Source organism: Pseudoliparis swirei, chromosome 5, assembly GCF_029220125.1.
Source record: "Pseudoliparis swirei isolate HS2019 ecotype Mariana Trench chromosome 5, NWPU_hadal_v1, whole genome shotgun sequence".
Taxonomy (NCBI): domain Eukaryota; kingdom Metazoa; phylum Chordata; class Actinopteri; order Perciformes; family Liparidae; genus Pseudoliparis; species Pseudoliparis swirei.
This window is the reverse complement of record NC_079392.1, coordinates 11789987-11817202: the sequence shown is the minus strand read 5'-3', so window position 1 is coordinate 11817202 and position 27216 is coordinate 11789987. Positions and strand designations below refer to the sequence as shown.

General features: G+C 42.9%; 1 protein-coding gene and 1 long non-coding RNA gene across 2 annotated transcripts in view; both read right to left on the bottom strand.

Annotated features, from left to right (window-relative positions):
* Positions 1–27216, bottom strand: part of LOC130193892 (uncharacterized) — a 72570-nt gene that overhangs the window by 12246 nt on the left and 33108 nt on the right. The window contains exon 2 of the long non-coding RNA XR_008831720.1: positions 2302–2368. This is a non-coding gene — a long non-coding RNA (uncharacterized LOC130193892). The remainder of the gene's footprint in view (positions 1–2301; positions 2369–27216) is intronic.
* sox2 (SRY-box transcription factor 2) lies at positions 23793–26933 on the bottom strand. Its single transcript, XM_056414701.1, has one exon. The coding sequence runs from the start codon at positions 26399–26401 to the stop codon at positions 25433–25435; it is 969 nt and encodes a 322-aa protein (XP_056270676.1). The 5' UTR covers positions 26402–26933; the 3' UTR covers positions 23793–25432.

The following is a 27216-nucleotide window of genomic DNA, read 5'->3' as shown; positions in this document are numbered from 1 at the left end:
AAAGTACAGTAGCTTGTTAACTCCGGTATCTGTTAAGCCACCCAGGCCCTTCTCCACTCTCGCTCTCTCCCTCTCTCCCTCTCTCTCCAGATGCCCTCATTAATTTTAGATTGGCTCTAAATGAGTCTCCTTCATCGTGGCCGAGGTTTTCTAAATTAGATTCATTTATATTTAAATTGTGAAACAGGCGTGGTTAATGAGAGAATCATTATTTTGGGGGTTATTTCAGATGGGCTGATAGTTGGGCTGCTCAGTGCTGTGGGAAGTGAAGCCACCAGAGGAGGCACACATGAAGCACATTGAAAACCACCTATGCACAGGATTTCAAAATAAAAGCATTCTGGTGGAAAATGTAACGTATTTCATCAGCCCACGCACTGTTTAAATAAGCAAAAACACATGAAATCTGAAGGATTTCAGAAGAAAGGGAGAATATGCAAATATACAAAACGTGTTTGCTTCCTTTGCTTACGCCTAATTTAACACTCTTAAAGCTAATGTGCCACTTTCAACACATCTGTGTCATATTCGGCACAACATGTGCCAAGAACGCATTACAAGACACACATGTTGACTTAACAGGTGCCCCTAACGACACGTGATGCCCCGACAGAGCAGCAGGACGCCTCTCGACCTAAACGGCTCAAAGATTGGAGCGTTAGAAACGTCACATCTGAGGGAAGGAGGCCGTGAGGTGGAACAACCTCCTGTCCCCATGAATCCATCTGTCCTTCTCATAAAAAACACAAATCACACTGCGCTTTACAGCCATACGTCTCCTTACAAGGCGTCTCACAGCTCTCGGCGTCCTATAGCAACCCCCAGCTTCTCCCCACCAGGAATTTGACTGTTAGGAATCTAAGTGCCAGGCGTTTAAAACCCGAGGAATGCTATTGTCCTGGTCACAGCTGCACTAGCGCTGGCCTGGCTACTGCTGCCACTGTGTGAGTGTGGTAGGGAGGAGAGGGAGGAGAGTGAAGGAAGGAGGGAGGTAGGTAGGAGGGAGGAAGGAGTTGAAGGTGTGAAAAAGACAACTTTACGTGTTTCCAGTGCTCTGCGGTTTCATGACAAAGCAGCACATAATTGACAGCAAGTTGAAACATTCCTCAGGCCTGGATGGCTGCAGAGCTCTCTCCTCCCTCCCTTCCTCCCTCCTTCTTCTTCTATCTTCCTCAAGCATCATATGTCCCACTTAATGTTTATGTCTCTTTTTTTTTTATCAGATAAAATATACGAAACACAAACGTTCAAAGTTGCAGAACACCCGGACGTCCCTTGCTGGAGGTATGTTAACCCAGAATGTATTGTAAGTTTGAGTGAAGCTCTTTAAGAATAACATATATTAAAGTTTATTTTAACGGTGGATGACAAAACATGTTAGAATCAGCGACAGGTATTCTGGCATTTTTATGTTTTTTAGTGGTGTATCATTCCCGTATGTTTGTGGCATTGTGATTCTTCTGGACCGTATGAGACTAGAGGCCCACGACAGATCCCTCAGAAGGCTGCAGTCAGAGACGTGAAGAGAAACAACCTCTTCTCAGAGCTCTGCATTGACTTCTGGTTAGTTTCAGAATGGAAAAAAAATGTCCTTCTTGTCTTTAAATTTTAGTACCACTAACTGTGAACCTATGGTATGTTTCAGGTCATCTAGCAAGGCCGTTGAGTTTATCCAAGGGTTAAACGAAATGTTGGTGAAGCTTCCATTTACTTGCTATATTACATTATATGTACGCTTACATTGACATTTATAGTTAAATAAATGTTTTTAAAAAGTCTCCTGCACATTAAATTTGTTTGTCAATTGTTTTTGTTTTCCAACAATATTACATGTTATTTTGTTATGTGTATGCCCTTTGCATTGGTTTCACCTCAAGGTGATGTATGACAACTACTACACCACTGATCCTTGTGTACATGTCCAGAGTGTTTCCTGGTGTCTCTAGATTCACAGGACTCCCAGCTCTGCCTCACTGTGTGCATACAGTATATTCCATGAGTTGAAGCAGAAGCAACAGGAGTGAGGTGGCAGGGCTCCCCTCTCCCTTTCTAGTAATTACCATCCAGCTGCTCCGAGGAACAATGCTTGGCTCTCTTCCAGCCGGCTGACTTCATACACTCTGTGCCACGCTCAATTTGGAGCGCAGCGGAAGCTGGGCATGACTGGCACCCTCCAGGGCATTGCAGTCTCTGTATGGGCCTCACTGTGTGTGTGTGTGTGTGTGTGTGTGTGTGTGTGTGTGTGTGTGTGTGTGTGTGTGTGTGTGTGTGAGATTGTGCGAGTGCTTTCCCTAAACCTACCAGTTCTCCTTTGCCATCCGGTTCATGCCTTGTCCTGGATTATTGATCGTGTCGTCCTGTGAGGTCACTGGAGAAACGACACCAAAAAAAGAAGAAAAAAATGGATTAAAAGTGTGAATCAGTGACATTTTTGTACCAGGTTGATCTGTGATTGTTTCTTAAAGACAGTGTTGCAAGTTAGAACTAAGAAAATCCTTAGGCATAAAGCAAAATAGGCGTTGTATTGTTCTGCTTTGTTTGAAGCATTGAGGTGAAGATCAGCGCAGAAACAGAAATGGGAAGATTGACAGCTAGAAAAGCTCAGACTAGTTTGAGAGAAGATCAACACGATATAGACACAGCATATCCAAATATTATTTCAATGTATTTAATAGAATGGATGTGGTAGAATATTTCACTCAACCTTGGTGAGAAGCTGCAGAGTGAATCCTTGCACTGCTTGCTGATACAAAGTTGTGTTACCAGGCAACAAGTACCGTTGAGGCTCGTGACTCGCTAAATTTCCTCCCATGATGCAGAGCAGCAAAGTTAAAGCTGACTCTTTGATATTCACCTGACGTCAAGCTTCGGCTAAAGCTAATGTAGCAGCAACACTACAAGCAGGAAATTGAATGTGAAGAACTCGCTCATTATATGGGTCGAAAATGTGCACGGACACACACAAACACACACACACAAACACACACACACACACACACACTCTCTCCAAACTTGGCTGAATAGGGTGCAGCTCGACCCCGCTCTTCCTCCTGCAGCACAATAAGGACCTGTTTTGGTCCAGTAGCCGATACCCAGTTGCCCCAATCCCACTGCCCAAAACAAACACAACCACACACATACACACAAACAGAACACACACACACTATCATCCCCAGTCCGTCTCCCACTGTTTTGGACAGAAGGGCATTTCAATAGCAGGGACAAACAGCAACAGTTGCTAATTGTTGCGTAACAGTTCGACGAGGAGATGGCGGCATGAAAACAGAAAGCCTTACAGTTCCTTCAGAGAGTCGCACCATCCAGCTGACCCAACGCCACGTTATGGACATCTCATTACACGGTATATGAGTGCCACGTTATACTAACTAAACAACCCAACAGTCACTAAAGTTAGAAAGATAACAGTGTTCAAGTTTTTTTATTTTCACCTGCAAATCTCTCGGGGAGAAAGACCATCTTTTAATTTAGCTGATATTCTTATTTTATAGAATTTGCTCTGTTTTAATAATAATAAAAATTCAAAATACCTGGGAGGGGGGTAAATTAACAATATTTGTGTGTGTGTATGTATTAATGTATGCAGGTATGTGCATATATATATATATATATATATATATATGTTAATATGTGTGCAGGTTTGTGCATGTCTACCCATATTTATATATATATTCTTTAATTAATTTATTTTGTTGTATGGTTTTTGTCTGAGTACCTTTGTATACGTACAATGTGTACATCTTTATTTTTGCATGTGCATATCTCGAAAACCAATAAAAGATTTGATCACAAAAAAATAATAATTCCAAATACCTATTGTTTGCAAATAAAACTTGTTCCACATTAAAGCTGATCAACAACTCTCTTCGGGACAGAACTAAATGTGACAAAGTGCGATGGAGAGAGAGACTTAGTGAGTAATGGATGACGAACATGGAGCTTGTGAATTATGAATATATAAATGATTCGTCTTTTGAACAGCCTTCACCACGACGACAATACAAATATCGGTGGAGATCTGTAACGTTCCTTGAAACTCACATCGACTGCATTTGGAAACAGGTGTACGACATCAGACAGTAACGAGACAAGAGTGGCTGAGGGCAGGTGCAGGGAATTAAACAATCAAGACAGAGAAGACACAGAGGAGACATGGAACACAGGAGAAACAGAACAGGGTATTACAGTAACTGTAGTTTTTCAGCACGCCATATACATTTGGCCAGGACTGCCAGAGCCCTCAAGACAATAAGCCTTTTCCATCAAACAGCTGCGTTATCTAAACAGGTTATCACATCCATATCAACGTCTGCCTCCACACAGTCACAGTGTATTCCTCTGAGCTCCACCACGAACACAACGACCGTAATGTCACTCCCCATTTGCAAGCCATGCGGCTGAGGCCGGTGCCGAGTGGCAGAGGGCCAGCCCAAAGCAAACAGAGGTGTGTTTCTGATTGGGCTGCTCACTCTCCGCTGTTACCGAGTTAACACTCAGGCGCAGAGCGCCGTCCAGCAGCTGACCTCGTGTCTTAAAGACGCTTTTCTTTTATACAACAGGTTGGTTTTGCTTCCCTTAGAAGGTACTTTGTACTTTATTTTAGCTGCCAAGATATACTTTATCTTGCAGTTGATATTACCTGCCAAAAATATGCTTTCTGAGTCGGCTTTACTTTAGTTTATACACTTTACACATGGCGTGAGTTTTCTTAAGTTCAATTCAAATGTACTTTACAGGTGGAATTAGTGTCCAAAAAGTACTTTTAGAGTTAACATTGTACCATCCTAAACATAAATGCTTAGCTTAACAGTATTACTTCCCTTGATGTAATTTGCACTTGGTCTCAGTCCCAAAAAGTACTTTTTAGTTGGTTTATCTTTTCTCGAAAGCAATCTGGTAGTCAGATTTAATGACAGATCGGAACAATATTAACGAAACCAAATGACCCAGATTAAGTGTAAATGAACATGAGAAAAGGTTTCAGATGAAATGCTGTCCAAAGTATTTCTACATGTGTGTATGAGAACTGATACTGTTATATAATGAAGTGGACATGTATGAGTAATTGAGCACATGATTGCATGTTCTGTATACTTGAGTTCATGCCGTCCATGCTACACGTACGCATCCATGAATGTGTGTGCGCACCGACCATGTGAACGCAACTACATGTGTGTTCATTTCGGTGCAACTCTGCATGTGTGTGTGTGTGTGTGTGTGTGTTAATGGCAGTGGGCCCCCAGGCAGGGCCCCCCACAGTGCCCAGGGGAATTGTGGGTAGTTGGGAGAGGGCTTGTATTCTGGCTTTGTTTGTCTCTGTGTGCTGACATCACTGTGCTGATGGCACCAAATCCCCCGTTCTACTGAACACAGCACTTTCTATACAAAACACCAACACACACACACACTAAAACACATGCTGCAAGTAATGCCAACTTGGCCAAAAATAATGCTCTTTCTCTGTTAACACACATGCAGACATCCATGTATGCATATATGGATATGCCACACGCCTACTCTCTCTCTCTCTCTCTCTCTAACACACACACATACACACACACAGGGTGCAGCGTGATAATCATATGTGTCGCTATATTTGGCCTCCTCCAGCAACTCCGATTGACAAATGCACTTTTTTAAGCACACACTCGACATTCCTCCAGTTGATAAAGGTTTTATGACCCCACGACGTCCTGTCTTATCAACATCAACACCAAGACGCTCAAGTAATCACCACCTTGAGATATCGTTTCAGTTTTTAAGATCAGCCGGGGAAATGCCTTCTTGCACGTGTGGTCGTACTGTTGACAATACAGTAACTGATACTTCAGAAATACAAAAAACACGGCGACATCTCCACGTAAAATGTTTTAATACATTGAATCAGATTAGAATTTCATGTCATTTTGCTGTACTTCTTCAGAACGGCAGTGTTTCAGCCATGAAACGGGTTGTTGTCCAACACACACACGCACACACACACACAGGGTGTTTGCTCATAGGCTCAGCTATCTAACTCGGTCTTTGCATGGCCTGGTTAAACATTAACAGGCAGCCTTTCTCTTGCCTCCAGTGCTGTCTTTGGTATGTATGGAGCTCAGAGAAGGGCGGGAGCAGTTGGATAATTGGGTTGATGACACTTCTACTCAAGCCTGGAGGAAATGGGTAGCCATTTTCCTTTATTGTTGACTTGTTTATTGGCTTATTTGTTTGTTACGTCCAGAGAAAGAACGTCTTGGTAGTCCTTTACTTTTATTGTTGATATGCACAAATCATAATAAATTTGAGTTCCAAGACCGCAGTGTGTGAAATTGACTTTTTAAAAAAAATACAAGGTCTCGATGTCTTGCTCGAGGACTCTTCAGCAGGGCAACTGCCCAGTGACACGGTTTCAACCTGCACCATTTAGTGGAATTGCACTCTCTCAAACCACTCCGCGTTCCTGGTGCCCTGGTATGGTGTTGTAGGACATTGAGGGACTTATTATGGGCAAACTGGCAAATATCGGCACGCAGACACAGGAATGGAGAGACACAAAAGGCATCGGAAACATGGACACTTTCACCGACACGCAACGCACCGCTCCGAAAGGACCCCGGGAAGCGGTTGGGATGTGCCCGGCACTCAGAGCCACTCAGAGCCAATCAAAGCTGATGATAGCTCAGACATTTACACCCCGCCATCCACTGCCGCGCTCACAGATCAGGAAGATGTCTCCCATTACCACATACAGAGAGGGAGGGCACACACACACAAACACACACACACACGGATATGTGTGCCAATCTCTGTGAGGAACACACCATTGGTGAGGGATGACGCGTTGGGTGAAAGAATAATGTGATCGATGTACAGGGGAAACACACCCATTGTAATGAGAGTAAATATGTTTGCATCTCTCTGCTCCTTCCTCTGGTGCGCAGGAAACCAGATGCATTTTAAGTTCATATCAAACACAAACTTTTCAATTCAGTTCAATTCACTTTATTTCATTTAGCCCAGAATCACAAATTACAAATTTCCCCTCCGAGGGCTTTACAATCTGCCATCATTTGCACACTTTTATATTATCATGGTCAAAATGTACATTTAATAGTGCAATAACTCTGATGCACACAGAAGATGCATGGTTAGTTAAATGAGTGGTACTAAACACATCAATAATTAACTTTAGTCTCATTACCACACGTTTAGTTTCTCCTCATAATTTCAATTTTTTCTGAAGAAAACATATTATTAGTGTATGTTAGAGAAGAAGTTTGTACTTACAGGTTAGAACCGATTGGTTCATCATATCAGATGTTCAAACAGGATCATTTTAAGTTTAATAAAAACTTATGAACTGGGTGTATCCAGGATTTTTTGTTTTTTGTTCATACAATAGGTGATTACTGTTTTGTTTTTTCTGGTGATAATTTTAGGAACCAACTGATCCGTGTTTTGTGTTGTGTTTTAACTGCAAGAGACTTCTTTGGTTCATCTCTCTTCTAAAAGTAAAACCTCAGGGAGTGACTCAATACATTTCCCACAATGCCGCTCAACTACATGCCAACAATTCAATTCAATTTATTCAGCCTGTGAGGGCTTTACAATCTGTAAACACACGTACAACGTGTCTAAGACTCGCGTATCGAGCGACTAGCCGACGCAGCGAGTCATAATAATAACAATATGGTCACAGAAAGAGAGGGAGGGATCTTTCAGAAAACATTGGATGGATGGAAGAGAGAAAGTTATGTGAGGTGAGAAAGTTGTGTTTCTGAGGTAAGGAAGTAAGGAGAAGTATGTTTCTGTTGTATTCAGTTCAGTCTCAGACACACACACACACACTCACACACACACACACACACACACACACACATTATGCACGATTGCCACAACTGATACTCAAACAGATTTTCCCGACAGTTGAAGACTTTTTAATAAACTTTTAATGACCACTCCAAGAACAAGCTCCGTTCCCTGAGTACTGCTTTGCTCTCTCTCCCTCGCTCCCTCTCTCTCACACACACACACACACACACACACACAGAAACACACACACGCACACACACACAGGGTCCTGTCAGGGCTAACTAAGCGGAGTGGCGGGCAGGGCGACGCCTGGATTGGCTGGACAGGGGTTGCCGGGGGTTACGGTGGATTTGGTGGACCACCTGCTGACACTCAGCCGCCAACTGACTGAAAACATTTACATCAGAAACCACCCAAGATAGAGACACAGAGGGGGGAAAGGAAGTTCTGTGAGTTTGTATTCTTCTTGGAAAGGAGAATCATCGCTGCTGCAAACTAGTCTCCGTTTCCTCTTCCTGTGGCAGTGACGCGGCCTCGCTGGCCTTTACACACAAAGGATTCATGTTGCGGAGCCAGAGGAGTAGAAATGACATCAACGATAAAATGCCCACTTCATCCAGCACAACGTGCTAGAAATGGTTGTAATGTTGCTGTTGTTGTGTCCCAGAGGCTGAGCGGTGTGAGCGTGAGGCCGTGGAGGACGTCCCGCTGCTCCAGCGGTCCACGGGCGTCTCAACACGCTGGTCGTGTGAGAGAGAGAGGGAGAGAGAGAGATAGAGAGAGAGTTTGGCCCAACAACAACCTTTCATTGACAAAAGCACAATCACTTTGGTGATCGTTTTTTTGGGGTCATATGATTAACAAAAATATAATATGGAGTATTCTGGATGGTTAGCAGCGTCCCACACAGACCCAGGGATGTGGATTCATTCTACAGCTTACATTAGGCATGGACTCTTTTATCCATATTTGCACTTTAGCACCATTTGTTATGATAAAACTCTACATTATTTATTTGTCAGCCTGTAGACTGTTCATTGTTACTTTGCAGGTTATGTTTTGTTACAAAACATACGATCGACTTATACAACTAAGTCGAATTATGACACAGAACATAGTAAATTAGCTACACTGTAACTTGCTACAATATTAAATGCTGCTTGAATGTTAATGATTCTGCAATAATGGACAAACACTGAACTTTTATTTTAGAAAACTTCTGCACTGGAGACTTTTATTTGTGCTTATACCTTGTGTTATTGACATTTTATTTGTGTAAAACATATCCAAAATAAAAGCAAAGAAAGATTTATAAAAGTAAAACCAACTTACTTTAACTTGCAGCAGTGTATTTTACTTGTGCTATTGATATATTTATTTTCTTTGTTAAGAATCAGGTTTTCTTCTATTTTCCAAAGATGGAGTGGATAGCCATGTGAATACGAGCCTGAGCATCAATGGAAATGAACATCAGGGGAACTGAACTGCACAAAATCCAATTACAACAAAGACTCATTCACAGTCAGATATTTAAACACTCATAATCAGCTTAATTTCAGTCCTTGTCATTGAAAAAGTTCTGGTACCAAAACTGTTATATGCAGAGCTTTGCAGTGGCCCCTGCCCCTCCAAAAACATCCACTCCCCCTCCTCATCCCCTCATGTATGAGGGCCCTGACCCACATGGGGGCCTGGGCCTATACTCTCTCGCAGGTCCTCTCACTGTGTGTGTGTGTGTGACCCGCACACTGACCTCCTCAAACTTCAAACTGAATACTTCTGGCAGTTACCACGACGACAGAGCTCTACAAGCCTTATCCTACTTACTGAGACGAGATGAGGAGCGGGGAGGGGGAGGATGGGGAGGAGAGCAGGAACGAGAAAGTAAAGAAAGAAGAGAAAGAGAGAGAGAGAGAGAGAACAGTGTGGACAGAGAGACAGACACATACACACACACACATTGGTAAAGAGAGAGAGGTGGGGAGAGGGGGTGAGTGAGGGCAGCAGGCAGAAAGCGAGACTTGCTGCTGTTGCATCTCTGTGTTTTTCATGAGTAGACAGTTTACTGGGAGATTATTCACAGTCTGGTATTTAGCCTTATTAGGTCACGGCTCCCAAAACAGACATCCCCTCCCATCATCCACCGGCCACACCAGGCTGTTGTTGTTTGTTTATTTGCCTTTTACATCTTCCCTCCTGTTTATAAAGCGTGTATTCAACTCAAAGGATATCCTTTCTTGATGTTGCAATGTGGGAACAGTTATTTTGACCATCCAGAGGTGAACGTCCAGCTCGCTTTGAGGGCGCACAATGTCATTTGACCGTCTGTTGGAGCATTTCATTGATTAATGGCAGAAACCCTATCGACAACAGGACTGAGGGATGTGTGGATATATGCAGCTATATGAATAAGAAGCAATAAGAAGTTTGAGTTGAAAGTAAAAAGTATGCTTACAGTTTATATCAGTTTACTGTTGGATTCTGGGTCAGTTAGTCCCCACGTCCCCACCCCCACCCCCACACGACACATACAGAGTGTTTTCTGATCTGACACTGTTAGCATTTAGGTTTGGTTATTGTTTAAGGAAAAAGCTAAATGCTTATGGTTGAGTAAGAGGTGTTGCTTAGGTACAAAACCCTTAAGGTTGTGGAGGGATTGGCTCATGGTTCACAGACAGTGTGTTAACCCATCCTTCCCATCACGTTGACCTCCTTCCCCTGTGGACTCTTCAACATCCACACACTAGTTATTCCTTTGCTCCCGGTGGAAAAATCGTCATAATGCATCACTTCCTTTTTGTTATGAGCTGTTTGCTGGAACAACTCCTGTTTTACTTTGGACAACCGTCTCATCTCAAACTACTTGTCTTTATGTGTTCTCATTTCTTGCTTCTCCTCCATAGCAACTTGTCTCTTTTATAAAAGTTACATTTTATGAGATCATTTATTTACAGCACAGCAGGATTTCTTTTTGTTGTTGTTCTAAGAAGTTGGAACTTTGTCGGGGCTGTACTTCTTCACAAGCTGTAAACGACTCAGTATATGACATTTTATTGCTAATAGCTTCCTTCAAGTGTCATACAGCCCTCCCTCCATGCTGCTAAATATCCTGTAAGCCTGGGGGCCATTCCTGCCGACGGAGATTCACACACAGCAAGAGCCCCAACGAGACAGTGATGGAGAGACAGGCCGAGTAAAAGAAACAAGGCCTATATCGTCATTGTGTGTGTCTGTGTGTGTCTGTGTGTGGGTGGGTGTGTGTACGCAATTGTAAATGTTTGACTGCGAGCATGAGCCTCGAGAAATTCAGCGAGATGTGATGGAAGGTGACTCAAAATCAATAGTCTCCGTGTTTGTGTCCCCGGGCTTGCTGTCGCTCACCGGCCCAGAGACTGGCGTGATTGATTCGTCTCTGCTTCAATCTGAGCTCAACCGCCTCACCTGGCTCGTTCCCAAGGCCACGTTCACACAGCCAGCAGGAAGACTGTCCTGTCTTATCCCACACTGGCCCTCTCATGTCCAATAATGTCCCGTCTTGTCCTCTGACACCCGGTCCCGACCAGCCCCGTGAGGCCCTCTATCTACATCCTGGTGTCTCTGCCCTGTCCTCTCATTGGCAGCACTGTGCCACCCTGTCTTGTCCTGCTGTATCTTGTCTTGTCCTATCATAACAATCCACCTCTTGTCCCGTCTTGATTTACTACCTGCTTCTGTCATATAATGTGCTGCTCTGCCCGTGAAGCCATATCTCCTGAGCTTGTGCAGCTTCTTCCTCTCCTGACCGGTCCAGTCCACGATACTGTTTGTGTGTTCCACTGACAGCGAGCAAAGCAGTTGGCGTGCACGAGAGTCAATTCTGCTTTTAAGATCACGGACGCATACAGAAGGTTTTACAAAGAAAACTCAGGCCGCTAAAAAGCTCAAACTCAAAATGTCCTTTTCCTCTTTAAACTTCTCGTCCCCTCGTTCAAATTATTAAAAAAAGAGCCTCTCACTCTTTGTAAAGACTTTTCAAAACACTTTTCTATGTGGAATGTGGGTGTGAGTATCATTAACACATATGCCTCAAATATTGTTCATTGTTGTCCTGTACTCATATTTCCTGTTCTCCTGATATATTTTTTTACATTTTGCATCACTTTTTGTCCTGTTTTGTTTTATTTCGTTCTTTTAAACACTATCAGATTTCACCATCTATTTATTTCTCCCGTGTTTGGTTCGAAGACACACTTCCTCCCCTGATATTGATTTTGTGAAATACAAAGTTTATTTTAAACATTAACACCTAACCAGGTTTATAAGTTTAAGTTTTCTTTCCGACTATATTTGAAAGGGAAACACTTTTTCGACATCATCCCAAACTAATTACCAACAACATTTATAGCTGAAATCTGATACTACTTCAGGCCTAAAACAGACCTGCGCTCTGAATGTGATTTATGTATCTCGACATGACGTGAAGAGTGTAATAATGTACCTCCCAGTGGGATAAAGGGGATGCTCTGAACATAAACTGCAGGCGGTCCGGGCTAACAGGCCCAGCTCCCCTCAGGGCCGCGTCTCCCGTTGGAACTCCGTCAGTCGGTAAATCGGTAAATGATCCCGGCTGTCATTTAATCAATATGAACGGCCAGCAGCTGTCACACATCATCGTCTCCCCTGGGGGTCGTTGTCAAGGCGCAACATAAAAACACTGAGTGTGTGTGTGTGTATGTGTGTGTGTGTTTGTTTGTGTGCGTCTCTCTCGCCTTTTGTTCTTTATTTGATCCATTTTTCATCTGCCTTTATTATGACAACCAGACTAAATGACGAGCACGCACTGGTTTAGTGTTATGGCCGCGGAGGAGGGGACCATATATTCAAAGTCTTTAGTGCAGAAATGATTAGCTGATATATTTAGTCAATCAACGTACAATGAATTGCCAATTATTTGGATAATCGATTCATAATTGAAGTCATAGTTTAGGAATAAAAATGAAATGTTAATTCCAGCCTCTCGAGTTTCAGATTGTACCATGGAAAGCTGGTTTGACAAAAAATGACATTTATTGAACTCTTTGGAAATTAAAAGGATGTTTTATAAATCAATTAATTCAGGAAAATAAAACATAACGGACAAGAGAATCAGCAGTGAAAATAAGAGTTCACTCTCTCTGGTGATTAAAGGTGCTCTGCACATTGTTCAAACCTCAAGAAAAGGTATGGAGTCCATTACATGCATGCATAATATCTCCACATTACACATTGTTTTCTTGTTGCACTTCTGACAGATAACAGAGCCAACAACAGAAAGGGATATAGCACTGCAGGGGGGTATTCCTCTCCTCTTTCCTCCTCTCCTCTTCCTTTCCTCACCTCTCCTCGTGAGACAGTGAAATCTCATCCAGCCACTCTGCCTGCCCTTATAGCCAGCAGGGAGGGACATGTCATTTCACCTGTGTGCATGTGAGTGTGTGAGTGTGTGTGTCCCTTACTGCGCAACACACAATGACGAGAGCAGAGGGGGGGGGGGGGGGGTGACAGGGCTCTGATCTCTCAGATAGGGAGATAGCCACCTGATTCAAATGGCTCGCTTGTTCCCGGCAGTCACTTGATCGGCGTGTGAACTGACTCCTCTCTTATTTACAATCAAATGCTGCTGCACTGACCTGCCCAACCCAACCCAGACCTCTCTCTCTCTCTCTGCCCTATATTTTCCCTATTTCTCTCCCTCTCTCTTCCCCTCTCTCTCCGCCCTATATTTTCCATGTCTCGCTCTCTCCATCCCACACACACACACATACAGGTGCACTGTGTGATGGAAACCTCCACAGGGGCGAGGCCACTTATGATCACGCAATCTTTGAAACATGAGGCTCGAGTAACCCTCAGAGTTGATTTTGTCAAATAAAAAACAAACACGTAATGAAAAACTCAACCTATAATAACGCCACCTTGAAAACAACTTCCACACAGGAAAAAACATAAGAACATATTCTGAGTGAGGTCGACTTTGACTAAAAGTTAAAGATCTTAGTTACATTCATTATTATTATCATTAGCCACAGAAATGTATATATTTGTTTACCTGAAGAGAAACCACTTTGTTTGTGATGTGACTAAAGTGATATTGAAGTCTGTTGCATGCTGTGTAATTGTTCATTTTCATATTATTTCATATCATTTTCATATTATTAAAGAGGACGATAATGAAAAAGTAAGTTTTTTGTTCACAATTTATGATGAGTATGTTCATGCGAAAGAGGTGTCTTATAAGTCCATATACACTACCGTTCAAAAGTTTGGGGTCATCCAGACAATTTCGTGTCTTCCATGAAAACTCACTTTTATTGATCAAATGAATTGAAAATTGAATAGAAAATATAGTCAAGACATTGACAAGGTTAGAAATAATGATTAATATTTGAAGTATTAATTTTGTTCTTCAAACTTCAAGCTCAAAGGAAGGCCAGTTGTATAGCTTATAACACCAGCTTAACTGTTTTCAGCTGTGCTAACATAATTGCACAAGGGTTTTCTAATCAGACATTCGTCTTCTAAGGCGATTAGCAAACACAATGTACCATTAGAACACTGGATAAACTGAATTGAATTGAATTGAATTGAATTGGAGTGATAGTTGATGGAAATGGGCCTCAATACACCTATGGAGATATTTCATTAGAAACCAGACGTTTCCACCTAGAATAGTCATTTACCACATTAACAATGTATAGTGTGTATTTTTGATTAATGTTATCTTTATTGAAAAAACAGTGCTTTTCTTTGAAAAATAAAGACATTTCTAAGTGACCCCAAACTTTTGAACGGTAGTGTACATGACATCTGAAGAACCATACAATATATACAGGCTCAGGTCATATCTCTCGACTTAAGATCGGAAGGTTTCAGTGACGCTAACAACTTCATTATTTCAGCATTATGCTTCGCTGCACTCTCTAACGCTAAGAGCCTGTAAGATTCCTTCTGATCTGATCTGTTTTACCGGTTTATGTCATCATGTAGAATGATGGTGGAGATGACAATACTTACTCACTGGGCTATACACTGATTTTCAGACATTACCCTCCTTGAAGACAGGATTTATACACTCCACTGATGACTTGAAACAGCGAATAACACATTTTCAAAAATGAAAAGTCCTTGTGATACAGAAGTTCATTGCGTTTGCAAAACCACAAATGCTCATCTAAAATCCTCCCAAATGTGCCTCGGTCTGAGTCAGGGAGCAACGACTTCAGCCGGTCTGCCTGTCTGTAACTGTCCCGTCTGATTATCTCTCCCCGTTGGCCCCGGGGGGACACCCACACTGAAAGAGGCCACTCTTCCATTCAACAACAGCTTCTGTCAGAGAGTGGGAGAGAGGGAGACCTTAGAGTCACCAGCTCCAGAATAGCCCGCTAGTGACTGATGCAATCAATCGAAATCTACACTCCAGTAGAAATGATCCACGGGCAACGAGGTTTTACGCTTAATAAAAGAAAATTGCTCTTGCAATATAGAGCCGAATAAACGCAGAACCGTGGAGGCGGGAGGGCCCGCATAGTGTATCACCGATTCCATTTTTACTTTTTTAGAGGGTACACGGATACGATTTGAGCCAAACAAGGTCATGAACATGCTGCAGCTGCATTCATAAGCTGTATTAATGCTGTACACACCACGATCGCCACGCGGCTGAGTCACATCAGCCAAAGCTCCGTTTAAAGCAGTCTAACTCACGTGGAGATATTTTGTGTGTAAATGAGCTTTACAAATGTGAGGCATCGTATAATGTGTAGGATGACAAGATGTCTGATTACATTAGAGCCCTGAATATGATATTATTGCCAACTTAAAGATTAGAACTGTGCCAGTAATCGATCATGTGGCAGTTTTGCCGAGCCGTGGTGTGAAGCTGTTTAAAATGAAGTGGATTTCTTCTCGACTACAACCCACAGTGGGCCCTCCTGCTGTCAGCTGAGGAAGATATGTTTTCTGAGTATTTTCATCTGTCGGAAAGTTTTCATATTCATTTAGATTTTTGAACCAGACTTGAATTACAGGGGGAAGTAGAACAAACAGGAAGAGGAAGACATCTTGAGCACATCATGTTTCGAGCAACCCGTGATCTACACTCCAAACTTCAAACTGATGGTTACAAACGGCGATTCATCCGTTCAGCCGAAGAGGATGCAAGCAAACCAGCAGAGGTCCGCGGGTCAGATGAATAATTCACCACTGGAAGAGATATGACATTTTCATACGCAGAGATGCAATCTGGGGCGATGCTCTGTGTGTCAACATGATTTGTTGTAACAGTGTCGCAGCACTGAAGGGTCTAAATGCATCAGTGTGTGACACAAACACATTTGGAAAAGGACATTTTCGAGGATGCTGTCATCGTCTTCGTCTTGAAGAGAGGAGGAAATAAGTGCCGAGGGGAAACGCCAGTGGGGAGGGTTGTCTGGAGGATGAGCTCGGCCTACAGAAGGAAGGTGTGTGTGTGTGTGTATGTGTGTGCGTGTGTGTGTAGCTAAGAGTGCTGTCATGTTGATGTCACTGACAAAGCCTTTGAACATCTGCAGTATCTCTGACACGTTGTAATGTAAACCCTTAACACACGTTAACACCTCCTCCTGCGGGTGGACGCACACCGACAGTGTCGACCAATGAAACATAATCTCCTCTAAAACACTTTCAATTCCAAACACGTGGTACTTTGCTTCCATTGTTTATTTAACATATAAGCAGCATTGGCTGGCGTGAGGCGTTTGATCTGAAATTGTATTAAGTATTGTAAAAGTACTTTTTATTCAGGCGAGTGTAAATATATATATTGTTCAGCTCCAAAAACATACTTGACATCATTTTATATTATTTATTAAAACTTTTTCTAAAATATTATGAAAATTGCTCATATGGTTTCTGTACTAATGGCATGTTTCATTAATCTTAAATGACACATTATTACTTCATTCAAAACTTAAAAAGCTAATATGCAGGGTTACCCCTTCAATACTTTTCTATTAATACGGTGAAAAGAAAACAAAAATACATATTTGAAGAAGAAAACTAATCTATTTAGCTTTTTTTATTATTATTATTATTATTACACGTAAAGCAGTGGCGTCAGGGGTAAAGCAAACATAAAGGTTAGGTATTTCCTGGCTGTTTTCCTTAATTTAATTCAGATTTCACATGTTCCCTCAGTGCCATTTATTATACAAAATACAATATATCAAAATACATACATTAGTTTAGATTCTAATTCATTTTTCAAAAACACCCGATATAAAATGTATTAGACTATAGATTAGATAGACGCACACACACACACACACACACTCACACACACTCACAGTATCCATTCAGAAGGCTCGCGCATGTCCCCGAGGGCCTGAAAGGCACGCGGGCTGTAGACCCCCCTTTATTTTTTATTTTTTTTACAGCGGACCATTTCTAAAGCTTTTATTCTGAAAAGCAACACACGCAGCGCAAGCGACCAAACTGTGGCTACTGTGTGCAACATCCTGCAATGTACACAATGTAGGCCTCCTGGAATAATAAGACAGATGTTCATCTGAAATTTAAAAAATAAAATAAAAACAGGCCTCTTTTTTAAGGAGTCACATTTAATTGTTTTATGAACGTATATTATTCGATTATTGTTCAGGTCGTAATAAGTATCATTTAACATGTGTCCCTCCGCACTTTTTTTTATGTGTAATATTCTAAAATAGGACAACCCTCCCTCCCCCTCCCAGTTTAATGTGCGAGTGGAGTTGTTGGTCAACAGTTGGGTCCGGGGGCCAGGCGGTGGGAGGGAAGGGCCGAGAACAATGGACGGTGCTGTTGTGTGTCGGAGTCCGTGGAGAGAGAAGGGGGGGGGGAGAGAGAGAGAGAGAGAGAGTCGGGCTGGTGACAGAGTGAAAGAGGTTAGTGTCTCTGCTGGGAAATGAGACCATGGAGGGGGTTCCTCTGTCTGTTGGCTTGTTAATGATGATTCAGTCCCATCAGCTCAGCAGCCTTCTCCATCAGGGAAGCTCTGAAGGCACCAAACAAGCTCGGCGGTGCCCTCACAAGTACAATTACATATTTTCTTTTTGTTAGATCACTGGCGGCCTACAGATACTCCAAAACTGCGCAAACGGTCAATAACAAATCAATTTTAAAAATCAGAATTATCCCTACTTTATTTATTGTACAATCTTTAAGTTGTTTATTTTTTAACGAGGGAATGCTTATTTTGTTTTTGTTACCTCGTTGCCATAACTGTCCGCAATTTGGTAGATGTCATGTCACACCACACAACTTTATGTACCCACTGATTGCAGCAGAAAGCAGGAACATGTAGACCTATGTAAAAAAAAAAAATGTAAATACAAAAAATGCCTATTCAACAAGTGATGGTGCCAGGTCGGAAGGACCAACACAGCTGCACCCAGAGGGTCACACAACGTGCCCCTCACGAGCACGCTCCAGACACTGCGCTGCTTAACAGTGTGAAGAAAGCGACGAGTGTGTGTGTGTGTGTGTGTGTCTGTCTCCACAAGCCCTTGAGAAATAGGGGAATTATTGTTCTTAAATATATTTAAAACAATGCACTGCGGAACTTTATATAAAACAATTAAATGATGATATATATATATATATATATATATATATATACCCCACTACAACCATCTCTGATGTTTTCATGCATCTTTTTAATCCGAAGTTCTTAATTTATCTGACTGACACATCTCGAGACTTTTCTTTCTTTTGGCTTCCCCCGAGTGTGCAAACTCTATAGGCCTCCCCCTCTTCCCCCTCCCCCTCTTCCCCTCTCCCCCTAAACCCTCCCCGGACCCGAGGAAGAGGAAAATCAGTAAACAGTCTCCACATTTCTGGACAACAAAGGACCAGCAGACCGTGCGCCACTTTCCCTTCAGCTGCCCGACGGGCCGGTCCCGTGCAGCCTGCGGTCACCTGTTGCTTCACGCCGCAACGGAAGAGCTGAAACAGGAACCGACATCACTAAATACACACACGATGTCTGCATTGTGGATGATTGCTTTTATCGTTTAAAAATTTTTTTTAGATACTTGTTTGACCCCCCCCCCCTCCTCCTCCTCCTCTCCTGCCTTTTCACACTCAATCTGTTCAGATTTACTGGTGAAAAGCCCCTGTCCTCTTTTTCCCCCCAGTGAGCACATCGCTGGTGAGCGGATGGATCTCCTGAATCGGAGCCGCATTGTCCTCTTCCCAACAGCAGCCAGCAGCTCAGCAGCCAGCAGCACGGCCAGCCAAGCGTTTGACGTTATTAAATAATAAAGAGATGCTGATCATGGTCGCAATGTTGTGAGGGGAAAAAAAAGGCCAATTAGCGTTCCGTTATACTGTCATTATGGCTGTGTTAACGCGAATTAGTTCCACACAATGTGCACATTGACACTTGCATTTTATATGGTGGAAATCAGTCCGCACATCGAAATATGTAAAGGCCTGACCCGTGAACATCAGTGTGACAAACACTAATGAGGAACATCACACCTATACAAATAAACAGCCCATAATAGTTAGCACTATATGGAATAAACGGTGCGATTTGGGGTTTCATCTGAATGTCAGTTTGAAATCGATATTTTCCCCAAATACCGAAAGAGTGTAATTATGGAGTTAATAATGAAATAGCAATGGCACTAAATAAAGGGTCCCAAGGAGTATACTAGTAATAATACTGAAAAGTGATGGAGTATTAGCAGCTTTTATGTTATGAGCTCAACTGATTTATTAGCGAGAAATGGAGTCGGCCAGCTCGGTCTGAGCTGAAGGGTTTCCTCCTGCAGCCTCGACAACAGGCCTTATATTGTTGTTAGCCGGCCCTCCTCAGAGAGAACCCCCCCCCCCTCTCTCTCTCTCTCTGTCTCTCTACTTCCTCCCCTCTGCATGTTGCACTTTCTCTCCACTAATCTCTTGGAGAGGCCACGGAGGCAAACCAACGGAATCAATAAACTCCACTAGAAGTGCAGGTGTCAGTCTCCACCACCGTCCTCCTCTGACTGTGATAACACGCTCAATATTCGGTATGAAAGCGTTAATTGCTTCTTTTGTTTCCTTCATTTTAATCAGTAATTTGTCTGATGGGAGCCATGGTGAACAAGCTCAACCAAGACCGGAAGCACGTGAACACTGCCAGCGGCGCGCGAGCGTGAAACAACAGTGTCATCGGCCTTTTATTACCTTTTATTAATATCACATGTGCCCACAAATGAACATTAAACTCATTTATAATGTTTAATAAAAGCTGCATATAGCCTATTTATTCTTATTCAGTCTAAACTTCATATTATAATATAAACATACAATATTGATGTTTAGCTAAGATCCATCTAAATGATCCGATATGAAGTAGAGAAGAAGAAACACAACTCAAGTCAGATAAAACAACAACAAGGTCATGCACTATAGTATGCCCCCCCCCCCTCCTCCCCCCACCCCCTCCTCAGTCCCACTGTATGATAGCTACATTAAAAACACAACTTTTCTTTTCTTTTGGTCAAGAGTTGTTGATCCGCTTCAAACCGTGCATTTCTGATATGATGACGCTCAAGCTGTCGGCATCAATGAGAAGAAATGATAAACGGAGCTAGAGCCGCTGGTGACGGAGTTGAGAGGGGGGGGGCGGCAGAGGCCTCCAGCCTCTGAGAATACAGGCGGAGAGCAGCGCGAGGCTGATGGCATGCTGGTCTGTGTCAGTGTGTGGTCCAATTCTATGGAAGTGACTGTGTGTGTGTGTGTGTGTGTGTGTGTGTGTGTGTGTGTGTGTGTGTGTGTGTGTGTGTGTGTGTGTGTGTGTGTGTGTGTGTGTGTGAGAGAGTCAGTCCTCTCCACACACACCGCCCGCTTCCCTTCCCTGCACCTGCGCTTGATCAGCAGGCTACTGGCTGCCATTCAGTCCCTGGGCACTCCACACACATCCACGCACACGCACGCACGTATACGAACGCGCTCGCGCGCACACACACACACACACACTTTTGCTATTCACCCATTTTTATAGTTCCTCTCTCTCTCTCTCTGACGAAGGCAGAGATGTCGGGAATTATTTCACAAACCTGAATAGTAATATATAGTTTGATTATTGTTATGTGTTTTATTTCCTCCTCACCAGCATGCAGGGACGACTGGGTTCAGTCTGCCAACTTTAGTTGACCATGAGACAAAAGCCACATTCATCAGGCACATTGTAGGAACGTGTGTACAAGTCTATACTTTCAAAAGGCTAAATCTGCACTTATGTGGCCGTAAAACAATTACAAATCAGAGGTCTATTTAAATAACGGAAGAAATAGTGAAAGAAAGTGGAACACGACATGAAACTAATTTATTTTGTAGTAAAAGGCCTGCTGTGTCTGCCTTAGAAAGTATTGATGTGTTGTCTTTCAATTAAAAGACTTATATATATATGTATATATATATATATATATATATATATATATATATATATATATATTATGGGTAGATGAGTGGAAACAGGCTAATAGTCTCCGTCAAACAGGCCTACATGTACTACTGGTTCTCCTCATGACAATTTGATTAGTTGGCTGCCACAGAACACAACACATCAGCTATAGAAGTAAACTAACCAACGGAAACACATGAGGACCAATGGACCGCTTCATGTGGGGGTGGCGTCACGACCCCTCCTCCTTATTATCCGCAACGAGGTGAAAAAGGAAAGTGGCTCTGGTGGCATTACAGGCCACTAAGCTCGTTTTGTTTGCGTGTGTGTTTGTGTGAGGGTGTGTGTGTGTGTGTGTGGGGGGGGGGGGGGGTCATTTGACCTCATTTTAAAAATCATATAATCTCAACAATAAACATATGATTTGGAAAGCGGCCAGTGAGACACACCTTACTTTGCATTCGCATTGTCTCTTCATGCTTTACATTATATTTCATAATTTTTTTAGGCCTTAACTTTCTCGTTTAAACGGTTCATATCCAGATCATATTGTCTCGTATATTCCCATATTTGTTAAAATTATGATAACCGTCCATTCTAAAATAACTGTGAAAGTGCAACATCTACACAATGTAACACTTCAATGTTGTGATAAAAGCCACTCCAACGAGCCCGAGCTCTACACGCGCACACACACGCGATCTTATCATAGATAACATCTGAGAGGGTTTTTTTGTTTTGTTTTTAAAGCGGGGGATAAATAAAAAAAAGCAGAGGCGCGCGCTTACCACCTGTTGCAGTCCAAATATCCTCGAGCTGCGACAGCCTGACTGCACGCGAGCAACAGAAGGGGAGACCGGTGGGTGGATGAAAGGACGCATGGGAACACCTTCACCGGGCCTCCGTACCACACGAAACACACCTGGCTGTCCGCGGTGGAAACGAACATATACAACTAGAACCAGTTATTTTTTTGCGACATATAACAATTATCAACTTTACAGCATTTTAATTTGAAAAGAAGTAAGATATACCATTATCCTATACGAGGTGTAACATGTTACACAGGTCATTCCCTGCATCGCCGTCAGCGCCTTTATTTATTGAATGTTTGAACAGGAGCGCCGTGAGCTGCAGCAACTCTGAGATTAAATCACATTTTGGAAAGCAGGGGGCCGGATAATAATTAGTTCTGCCGAGATAGCGCGGGTCCAATATGCTGTGACTGTTTGGCTTCACTCACACGTGAAGTGACTATTTCACATGAAGACGTTTTATTTTTAAAATATTTTTTTATTCCTAAAAAAACATTTCCACAAGAAAATACGAATAAAGACTGAAAATGTAAAGCATAGACGTGTTTAACCGGCATCATAAGGGCATCAGTGTAATATTATAAAGGAGCCTTGGCCTTAAGGTGCATCCTGATTGTGTCAACATGGCGTTACAAATAAGCTACAGCTTTGTATGGTACAAGTTAACCATCAAGTATATTCTCTTCATTCAAGAAGCTTTCCCACCACATCAAAGGTGCAGCGCTCAGCAGGGGGGGGGGGGAAATCATCATCATTTCGCGGGGCCTCCGGGCCTGTTGGGGCCCGGTGTTCATGGAAATAAATAAAAAGAGACTTTAATGCATCTATTCGTCCGACCTTTTAAAAACAACTTGTTTATCACCTGTGGTTGCAGTTATTACAACCAATTCAGCTGCTCGGATCAATAATTAATGGGACAACAAACGATCCCCTGACCTCTTGAGAGAGGAGAGAGAGGAGAGAGAGAGAGAGAGGAGTGGACCGATAAATACCGAGGGGCCTCTTCAAATATTCATCTGCCCGTTAATGTGAGCTCTACTCCCCCGGGACCCAGCCTGCAAGAGACAACGGTCCTAATCTACCTCGCAGCGCGTGCGCACACACTCACAAGATTTAAAACCGTTCGTTAAATTCAGAGCGAGTGAGCAGTTAGCTCATCATAAGGATTATTATTATAGGGGGATGAGGGAGGGGGGGGGGGGTGTCTGGCCGGAAAATAGATGCATGGGAACATTTTGGAACCAGTACTGTTTATTTTTAATTTTTAACGCAGGATGATTGTGGGGATGGGTGATGGTGGAGTAACCGGAGAGCTTTGAACCGTGAGAACCGGGGTTAACGGGAAACAGCAGGGCCCGTTTGATTAAACATGAAATTGAAATGGCCACACTCGAGACTTTATATACAGCCGTGACATCGCGGGAGAAAAAAGCATCCCGGGCTGGTCCCGTTTCAAGAGGGTTCAGCTCCAATGTAGACCTAATTGAACATTTAGTGCTGATAAACTGCAGCTCAGTGATTCAGAAAAGAAGAAGAACAAAAACGCGGAGAAAGCGTCCAAAACAAGTCTCTCACTTTGTTGTTGAAACAAACATCAGGATGAACCGTTACAGCACGAGAAGGGGCCTGGGCTCATTGGATTAGGTTGCTGCGGGCTAAATAGGCTACTCATGAATATCCAGAGATGCTGTGGTCACAGTCAAGTGTCATTAGAATAAATAAATCCACCAACGACAGAAATCCTTCTGTCAGTTGACACAAATCTTTAATAACTGAATGAGGGAAATAAATCAGATTTACGCCTGGATATGTAATTATTCCTCCCTCAGTCCCATGTCCCATTAAAAAAAACAGGTCCACAAAATAATATAAGAATACAATCATGAATTAATTTAAAAATAAAATATATATTCTTAAATGTAGCCAGTGCCTCAGGAGCAGCTGCGTATTGATGATTATGTTTTGCTTTTAATGAAGAATAAAAGAGGAGAAACGTCAGTGTAAACCTGGGGATGTTATTATGTGTCGGACAGGTCTTCCCCCTTTTTAGGAAACAGGCCACAGACGGCGGCTTCTTGTCTGCAGGCACGAGCACAGAAATCACAACGCACACGCGGAGTCATTTGAACCGTGGAGTTTTGAAAGCAATGCACCACCCAAAACTGATATTTTTGTTAGCTGAAGTCAAATATTTATATTCATAAAGACGTAAAAAGTCAGTGTTACATTTACAGGGAATAATTACATCAGAAGAAAGACAGATGACAATTTAACCCGCACACATAAAATGACAGAGAGAAATCAAAATCAAAACTCAAACAATATCAAGTATCCAAATTTCCAAAATGTATTCATTTCAAACTGCATAATGAAAAAAAATATACTCAGCTGAAATTGTAACTGTTATAAGGATGGTATTAGTTCCGGTAGATATATACATAGAGTGATTGGCTTCTGTGTACAGGCCACACTTTTTAAAATACAACTACGGGAATGAATTTCTTTGAAATAAAAACTTAAAATATCACAGTAAATATACAGAAATTGTACAAATCAATTAGAAAATAAAGAGCACAAGCGTCATACCTCTAACAGATGAAAAGTGGGAGACGGAAATATAAATTAACAACCTATATTTTAAGCTGTAGGAGAGAAAAAAAGTGTCTTTTGTTTTTTTTAAAGAAAATTAAAATGTTAAGTAATATTGACCTTAAATGAAGAAGAAAAAACAGTATTACCTGTATCGTTTTTATGTCCCTTTTCTTTCCAATGTTTGCAGTTATAAAGGATCATAACTGATCGCTCCTCTATAATTCCAGTTCTGCCATCTTAATTTTTTTAATATTTTCTGCAGAACTGGTGTTGCTTTCATATATATATACATATACATATATATAAATATACATATACACATATATATATGTATATATATATATATATATATATAAATGCAACCTCTTGCAGTTTAACAAACAATTTCATCTGATTGTAATGTTTCCTTGATAAATACTGTACAAAAGGTGATTGCAATAATAACATTTGATTGCGACTCCCACTTTCTAGTCTTCCAAACTTCATCCACCAGTGAAGAGGGGGATCTCCTACCGTTCCTCTAGAGCTCCCTTTAGAATAACATGACAGAAAAAAAGAGTCGTGTGTCTTTTTTCTGGAGACTTCTATACAACTCTTCCCACCCCGAAATTTTTCTGTACAAAAATAGTCCAACGTTAATCGCCCACAGTTTATTTTATAAAAGTTCATTTCTCTCTCTCTCTCGCTCTCTCTCTCTCTCGCTCTCTCTCTCTCTCTCTCTTTCTCGCTCTCTCTCTCTCTCTCTTTCTAGGTCTCTCTATCTCTCTCTCTCTCTGCTTTGTGTCTCTTACATGTGTGTTAACGGCAGCGTGCCGTTGATCGTCGTCCCGGGCACGGTGCTCTGGTAGTGGCCGGACATGTGTAGCCTGGTCTGGGCGGTCTGCTCGCTGACCTCCGCCCCGGGCAGGTACATGCTGATCATGTCCCTCAGATCTCCGCTTTGGCAGCCCGGGCCGGCCCGGTGGGAAGACGAGGTGACGACGGGCGGGCTGGAGCTGCTGGACTCGGACTTCACCACCGATGAGGGCCCCATGGAGCCCAGGGTGGTCATCCCCGGCGTGCCTTGCTGGGAATAGGACATGGAGTATGTCGGGGAGCCGTTCATGTAGCTCTGGGAGCTGGCCATGGTGTTGTACTGCAGGGCGCTCATGTCGTAGCGGTGCATGGACTGCATCTGGCTCTGGTTGTGCGCGTTCAGCCCCGGGTGCTGGTAGCTCAGCTGGTCCTGCATCATGCCGTAACCCCCGTTGGTCCAGCCGTTCATGTGCGCCGCGTAGCTGTCCATCCGCTGGTTCACCCCGCCGCCCAGCCCGCCCCCCACCCCGACACCGACGCCAGCTCCCATCCCGTTTCCTCCCGCCGACAGCAGCCCACCGGGCAAGGTGTACTTGTCCTTCTTCATGAGGGTCTTGGTTTTCCTCCTGGGCCGGTATTTGTAATCCGGATGCTCCTTCATGTGCAGGGCCCGCAGCCTCTTGGCTTCGTCGATGAACGGTCTCTTCTCGCTCTCCGACAGAAGTTTCCACTCCGCGCCCAGCCTCTTGCTTATCTCCGAGTTGTGCATTTTGGGATTTTCTTGCGCCATCTTCCTCCTCTGGCCCCGGGACCACACCATGAACGCGTTCATGGGTCTCTTGACCCGCTCCGGACTGTTTTTCTGGTTGGTGCCGGTGCCGGACGTGTTGGTGTTGCCCGAGCCCCCCGTGTTGGTCTGGGGAGCCGGGGGCTTCAGTTCAGTCTCCATCATGTTATACATCAGGAACAGCTTTTAGTTGGAGCTCCCGCGAGCACGGGGGTGGCGGAAAAAGAAAGAAAAACCAACGAGACAAACTCCACGAGCCAGTGAGGAGCGCGCACAAAAAGTTACCTGTCGATGTTTTCTCTGCAACTTTTTCTCTGGACGAAAAACAACAAGCAGCGAGCCGCGTCTTCACACACTCTCTCTCTCTCTTTCTCTCTCTCTCTCTCCCGCTCCGTGAGTGTGTGTCAGAGCGTGTGTGTGACAAAGAGCCTTCTCCCAATAGGTCGCTCGCTATTTTGTGTCCACAAAACTTCTCCTGTCGCTTCTCCGAAAAAGCATCAACAAACTGTACTTTTCGCCTCTGTCCGCCTGAGCCTTGACAACTCCAGATAGTTTTTGAGCAAGTTAATAGACAACCATTCATGTGGACGGGGCTGTCAGCGAATAAATGGCTTCGACCTGGCCAATCAGAGCCGGCCTGCTCCCCTGACACGCCGAGGGGGAGGGGAGGTTGTAATTAGCATAAATGGGCGGGGTCTGCTCTGCCCCGAGACACAGGCTTACACGCGATCTTCAGCCTGCCCATAAGAGCCAATATAAAGTACATATTTACCATCTGCAGACTCATGGAGATATTTATGTGAGAACATATATATATATATATATATATATATATATATATATACACACACAAGTATATATATACATGTATATATATGTATATATATATATATATATATATATATACAGTGGAACTTTCTGAACAGTTTTTTATGTTATACAGAGGAAGAGAGTTTCAAAAGTTTGCTGGCACTTTTGAAATGACAGTG

What these genes read in the sequence shown, in the direction of transcription:
- sox2 (XM_056414701.1), bottom strand. Translation starts at nt 26,401, where the DNA reads ATGTATAACATGATGGAGACTGAACTGAAGCCCCCGGCTCCCCAGACC.